This window comes from Cucumis melo, chromosome 6 (genome assembly GCF_025177605.1).
Source record: "Cucumis melo cultivar AY chromosome 6, USDA_Cmelo_AY_1.0, whole genome shotgun sequence".
In the NCBI taxonomy this organism is placed as follows: Eukaryota; Viridiplantae; Streptophyta; class Magnoliopsida; order Cucurbitales; family Cucurbitaceae; genus Cucumis; species Cucumis melo.
This window is the reverse complement of record NC_066862.1, coordinates 29,618,827-29,625,880: the sequence shown is the minus strand read 5'-3', so window position 1 is coordinate 29,625,880 and position 7,054 is coordinate 29,618,827. Positions and strand designations below refer to the sequence as shown.

Genomic DNA, 7,054 nt, shown 5'->3' with positions numbered 1-7,054 from the left:
TTGGCAAAAGTATATCGATTTAATATTTTGATAAAAAAAATGTACTTTAATCTCATTTATGCTAAAAGTTTCCTAATAAATGTAAAAAATTGTTTAAAATAAATGAGAATAAAATACAACTTTTTTCACTAAAAAGAACATTAGGTTTTTTTTTTTTTTAATTATTAATTAGTTTGTTTAATTCAAATCAATGGAGTTGAAAGCCCTCATAATGTTTTTAATTTTAATGAGTTATAAATGTAAACAAATAAAAACTTGAATGGAAATAGTTCAATTTGTCAAATAATAATGAAGTTGAAAATTTTAAAGAAAAAGAAAAAAGAAATTATCCTTAATCAAGTTTTGGTTAATTAACATTTATATCATTTCAATCCCTAATTAAGCTTTTAAATATTCTACCTTTTAGTCTCTCTCTCTTTATTAATTATTACTACATTTTACAATCCAATATTTCAACACATTGAGATTGAGACACCAAATTTTAACTTCTTTTAGTTGAAAACAATGTGATATACTATTTTATTTCAACTTTTCACTATTCTTGAATGTTGGTGAAATGACAAATAATAAATAAATGAATAGTGTAAAAAAATTTAATTAAGTGTACAATTATGTTCATTTATTTTTTTTTTTGGATATATGCAAAATTATTGGTTATAAACTTTATTTTTTAAACACTAGCCATAGATTTTTAACTGCGATATGGTTTATTACATTGAAAAACTTCATAAACTTTCTAATAGTTTCATCTCAATCTCAACTTTCTAATAGTTTCATCTCAATCTCAACTTTGAAAAACTTCCCCTTTTACTTTTAAAATTTGAAATTTGTTCCAAAAAAAGTTGACGTGAAAACTAAGTTGTAAAACTTAAAATGTATATGTGATGTTATGTACGACTATATATTTATTGAAGATTAAGGCTGAAGTGACATTCTATCTTAGAGTTTGAGAAGTTCGAATCTTCCCATCTTCGATTGTTATACTTTTAAAAAAATTAAGATTGATTACCATTTATCATCTAAAAAGATTTTGTTAAAATCATATGGGTAATCAATTTTTACATAAATGAAATTTCTTTTGAAAACAAATTATAATGTTTAATGGTAAAAATGAAGCATTTTAAAGTTTAGGGATATAATTAAAGTATATTTCAAACTTAGTCCTATTAACCTCCAAACCAATACCGAGAAAAAAACCTTTAAAGAATGTAACATGTCTTTTCCATTACACTTGAAATGACATTTTTCAACTTTTCTATTTATTTATTGTTTAACTATCGAAAAAACGAAAGATAAAATCATTGACTTTTGAATTAGTAATTAACATTTTAACGTATTATCATCTTTTGAGGAAAACAAAAAACAAGACGTGCAACAACATGAGCAAATTTGTTATATTCCTTAGGAATGCAAAAAATAAATAAGTAAGAAAAACTAACAATATTCTCACACAAAATAAAATCTTCAACTAGGACCTCAATTTTAACTAATGAGGACTCTTTCTCGACCGGAGATTTATGGTATCAAAAACATCAGATTTCATCTCCAACAACAGTATAACATGAGCAGATATCTATCTTATCATTTTTTTAGATGATATGTAAAGTGAAAAATCGAATCTTTAACTTTTCAATATATAAGAATTCGAACTTTATATCAGTTGAATTCTACTCCTTTTTAACTTAACGGTCGACTTAATAATAATCATATATTGCTATGAGAAAGAAGAGAATGGAAAAGAAAGGATTTTGGTTTGGAGGTTGTAATATTGAAAAGAAAAGAAAGGAAATCACAAAGGCCCCTCTTTTGCATCTTCTCTTCTCATCTCTCTGTTTTCACTTTGGTTGGTTTTGGGCTTTCAAGAAATTAGAACAGTATGGCCACTACAAGGCAGAAGTGACAGAGAAAACCCAAAGCAAGAAAAGAAAAATTAACAAAAAGGGCCAAAAACAAAACCAATTTTAACCCAAAAAAATTGAAAATAGAAAAAGAAAAGAAGCAAGAAGAAGAAAGAGAAGAAAAGTAATGGTAGTAAGAGAGAGAAAAACAAGAGAGAGAGAGAGTGGAGGAGAAGGGGGCGTACACTTTATTGCCTTTTTTATGATGTACGCATCCATGGCAGAACAGAGAAGGCCACAGACCACTGCTACAACACAAGCCTAGAAGAACAAACAAAAACAACTCTCATACTTGATAAGAAGTAGAAGAAGAAGAAGAAGATAGTATCAAGAAAAACAGAGGAAGAAAGCAAAAGGGTAGCTGAAAATGGAGTAAAAGAAATAAAGATTGTGGAAATGGAAAGTAGAAGGAAGAGGAAGTTGAGGTGGAAGAAGAAGAAAGGAGGGGAAAGGAGGAATTTGAAGAACAATCTGTGAAAAATGGGATTTTGGGATTTGATGGCATGCAAAGAAAAATGGTGGGTTTCAAATTAAACCCTGAAATTTTGATTTCTTCTACTTATTTGAAGAAACCCTTTGGAATATTGTTTTTGTTGTTCTTCATTTTCTGGTTTTTGTTCCTCTGGGTATGAGGGGTATTTCCTTTCATTTTCAGGGGAAGGGGGAGTTGGAATTTTCAGCTGCTTTTTCTTCTTCTTCTCCGATTTGCTCTGGTTTTGCAGAAAAGTGGGTTAAGAAAGGGGAAGAACAACAAGAACAAGAACTAGACGAAGAACAAGAAGAAGGGTTTTCTTATTTTGCTTTACCTAACAACGAACCCACTTCCGTTCTTCATATGAGAAGCCCCAGTCCTCCCACATCGGCTTCTACTCTCTCTTCTTCCTTTGGCGGCGGTGGCGGTGGCGGTGGTGGTTGTGTTCCTTCGCTTCCTCCTGAGACTCCTGCTGTTGAACCGGTCGCTGGAGCTGGTGTTGGTAACGCCATTTTTCCAGGTGGATTGGAGCGATGTGGGGTTGGATTAGAAGATTTGGAGAGTATGTGGTCGGAAACAGCCGGCCCAGAACCGTCGTTTCTCCGATGGTTTGCCGGAGATGTTGAAGATCCCAGTTTAGGGAGTAAAAGTGTTTTGGCTAATGGGAATATACCCTTTGATTTGGATGGCAATGCCGGTATCGGAATCGTCGATCAGGGTTCCGAATTTGACACCGGTTCTGGTAATGTTCTTGCCAACATTAATCCTAATTTATCGTTTCCTCTTGCTGCTTGTGCTGGGTTTTCTGATGTTAATGGTAACAATAAGTCATTTAATAGAAACACTTGTGGAGGGGTTGTTAATTACAAGAGTTCTAGTTTGGGTTCGAACAATCGCCATGGAAATTTCAATGTTCAGAACCCTATCTTTACTGGGTCTCTTGAAAATCTTGTTGTTCCCGTTTCTGGTATGATTTATCCTCAACAACTTCAGCCATTCGAGAGCCCTGATGAGAAACCTCAGAATTTAAATACTCAGGTTTTGTTGAACCAACATCAGCAGCCTCAAAACCCTAGCTTTTTTGTGCCATTGACGTTTGGTCAACAGGAACAGCAGCTCCAGCCTCAACTGAAGAGGCATAATTCGAGTGGAGGACTTGACCCCAATCCGAATGGGCAGATCCTGAAAGTCCCGTTTATGGATCCAGGGAATGAGATTTTTCTGAGGAATCATCAGTTGCAGGTGTTGCAGCAGCAGCAGCAGCAGCAGCTTGGTTATCCTCCGGGTTTGCAGTTTCTTCCTCAGCAGAAGGCAATGTCGCCGAAGCCAAAAGTTGTAGGGCTTGGCGACGAAATGTCGTATCACAATCCCCCACAGCAACAGCATCAGCATGCTTTGCTCGACCAGCTCTACAAGGCAGCAGAGCTGGTAGGGACTGGGAATTTCTCATACGCGCAAGGGATATTGGCGCGGCTCAATCACCAGCTCTCACCTGTTGGAAAGCCCCTTCAAAGGGCTGCTTTCTACTTCAAGGAGGCTCTTCAATTGCTCCTCCTTATGAATAACCCAGTTAATCCTCCTCCACCTCGCTGCCCGACACCGTTTGATGTGATCTTCAAGATGGGTGCTTACAAAGTGTTCTCGGAAATTTCCCCACTCATTCAGTTTGTGAATTTCACCTGCAACCAGGCACTGCTTGAGGCGCTCGATGACGTTGATCGAATTCACATTGTAGATTTCGATATTGGTTTTGGAGCTCAGTGGGCTTCTTTTATGCAGGAACTGTCCTTGAGGAGCCGGGGTGCACCATCGCTCAAAATCACTGCTTTTGCCTCTCCCTCAACTCACCATCCAATTGAACTTGGGCTTATGCGCGAAAATCTCACTCAATTTGCTAATGACATTGGAATAAGTTTTGAGTTTGAAGTGGTTAACTTTGATTCTTTGAACCAGAACTCCTTTCCTTTGCCATTTACACGGTCCAGCGAAAACGAGGCCATTGCAGTAAACTTCCCTCTATGGTGTTCATCAAATCAACCAGCTATGCTTCCGTCTCTCCTCCGCTTCATCAAGCAACTCTCACCGAAAATTGTGGTTTCACTGGACCGAGGTTGTGATCGAAGTGACCTCCCCTTTCCTCAGCATATGCTTCAGGCACTTCAGTCTTACATTAACCTTCTGGAATCTCTGGATGCTATCAATATGAATTCGGATGCTGTGAACAAGATCGAAAGGTTTCTTTTGCAACCCAGAATTGAAAGTACGGTCCTGGGACGACTTCGAGCACCTGAAAGAATGCCCCTTTGGAAGACACTCTTTGCCTCAGCTGGGTTTACGCCTGTAACCTTTAGCAACTTCACTGAAACTCAAGCAGAATGTGTGGCAAAGAGAACTTCTGTGAGGGGATTTCAAGTTGAGAAACGCCAAGCTTCCCTAGTTTTGTGCTGGCAGCGTCGGGAGCTCATATCTGCTTCAGCATGGAGATGTTGAAAAGGGGAAGATTGGGTTCTTAGCAACTCTTATTATGCGGAGGTTCCAATTTATCTACTCAGTATAATTAATCATCAATAATATTGAACTGTTTTGTGGTATCTCTTAAGCAGCTTAACTTTCATTACTGGTCATTCTTGCAACATTTTCTGCACTTGATTCATTTAAGTCCAGACAAACTAGCTTCCTTAGTGTAACTAAAAATCTAACTACAAGCATGTTAGTATATTATTTCTTTTGCAAAAAACTGTCATTGTGTTGGTCTGATCTTCCTCTTCTCTTTTGACTCTGTTTTCTAATATGAAATGCTCATCTTTCTTGTTATATTGGTTGCTTTGCTAGTTTATGTTATTAAGATAGAGCATGTTCCAGTTTGAAAAACAAATGACATTGCAGTATTTTCTTTATTTGAGTGTTCGGGCCAGCCCGGGTTGTATTAATTCCTAGATAGGTACCATGGATTGAATCCAAAAGTGCTTTGAAGATGACATTGCATTATGTACTCAGGCCGGCCTGGGCTGTATAATTTCTAGGTTGATAGCTAGCATTATGGTTAAGTTCAGCTAGTGTATTGAAAGCCAAAAAGAAATATACCTTGATTTACAAAGTTTAGCTTTGGCTTTAGCTTTCTAAGTACACTACCAAGCTAGGAATCTCATAATACAGTGATATTGTACTTTTTTTCTCTCTTTTGGGATAACTTGAGAGACCTAACTAACTTAGGCTAATCTCGACCTGACCCACTAATCTTTGACGAGGCCGGCTCGTTCCCATGTCTAGTCGTGAGAGACAAGAGACAACCAACCACTTGGGGTCTATCTCCATACATCTGAAGCTCTTATCCACCCTTTTCTTTGGTTTTAGCTTGAACTTAGAATGTAAATTGTCCTTTGAATTCGAAATATGCACACAAGTCATTAGTACGACTAAGGTTCTTGTATCTTTTATCAAATGGATATTTCCTTGGATGCTGCATATCTTATACCTTAGATTTTGCATAATATTGTTAGTTTGCTGTCTTTAACCTCTCCCTCCTCTCGATGACATAATACTACTAGTTTTTAGATGACATTCATAGACAGTTGCAACTGTTTTTTCAATGCAGTTGTGGGAATCTTAGACAAAACTTAAACATGAATATTTTGCTGCTGTTTAGATCCAAACCTCCATCTTGTTTAGTTTAAACTTTATCTTAAATTCGACTGAACCCAAAAAGCTGGTATAAACTATATCTTTTTGTTTGATTGAAGGAAGTGGTTGTTTGATTATGTTATTGATTCATTTCACATTGATAATTAAAGTATTATACTTCCATCACCTCTTAGTTATATAAATATATATATATATTTTTTTTCTTTTGAGGGCTTATAAATTACAATTATTCTCTCAAAATGCTTGTCTCTTTGCATATTGAATATGAAACTTCTCTGTATGGTTATGGGAACAGATACTAATCAAGCCACATGGGTCATGTTTGGTTGAAGCCTCCCTCTTCAATTTTTATTTTTATTTTTTTAAAAAAAGTAAGTTATTTTGGAGGCTTCCAAACATGGCCTAATTTTCCTATGACTTTCTGCCTTTACTTAATTCTTAAAGTTTGAGAGGCGGTAGATAACAATTAAAAAAAAAATGCTTTGTATAGGCTCAATATTTTTTTATATACTGCATCAATAAAGAAACAAACAACTTTATTATTGAAGGGAACATGCCATGTTTGGACAGTGACAAAGATTAATCACATTTTTATTTGCTTTCTTCCATTTTCTGATCTTATAATATTAGAATCATGGTTATCACACTTTTATTTAGATTTCTTGTTAGTAATTATAATTTATATTTGCTTTTGGTAGGATTCAATATGTCTTAGATGTTAACATTTATGTTATCTACAAGCTATGTAATCAAACACAAATTTCAAGGCTAGCATTATGAGAGAATAATTTAAGCTATCTATACTTTGAGGTGGTTTCAATTTCTCAATTTTTATATAGAAAAGTCATTGTTGTTATTTAATCTTTCATTCATTAATTTTAGGATTAATTGAAACTACTCGAACCAAAATCAAACAAATGAAAGCATATGAACAAAGTAACAATAGACATGAAAATAATATTTTATCATTAATTCTTATTAATTTATTTGTAGATTTATTTATTTTTTTTGTTTGGAGTCAGAGTATAACAAAGTTGTGATG

General features: G+C 35.0%; 1 protein-coding gene across 1 annotated transcript; it reads left to right on the top strand.

Annotated features, from left to right (window-relative positions):
• Positions 1 to 1,880: 1,880 nt before the first annotated feature.
• Positions 1,881 to 5,267, top strand: LOC103490894 (scarecrow-like protein 6). The gene has a single exon (XM_008450640.3). It carries the CDS (start codon positions 2,527 to 2,529, stop codon positions 4,858 to 4,860), a length of 2,334 nt encoding a protein of 777 aa, XP_008448862.1. The 5' UTR covers positions 1,881 to 2,526; the 3' UTR covers positions 4,861 to 5,267.
• The last annotated feature ends 1,787 nt before the right edge of the window (positions 5,268 to 7,054 follow it).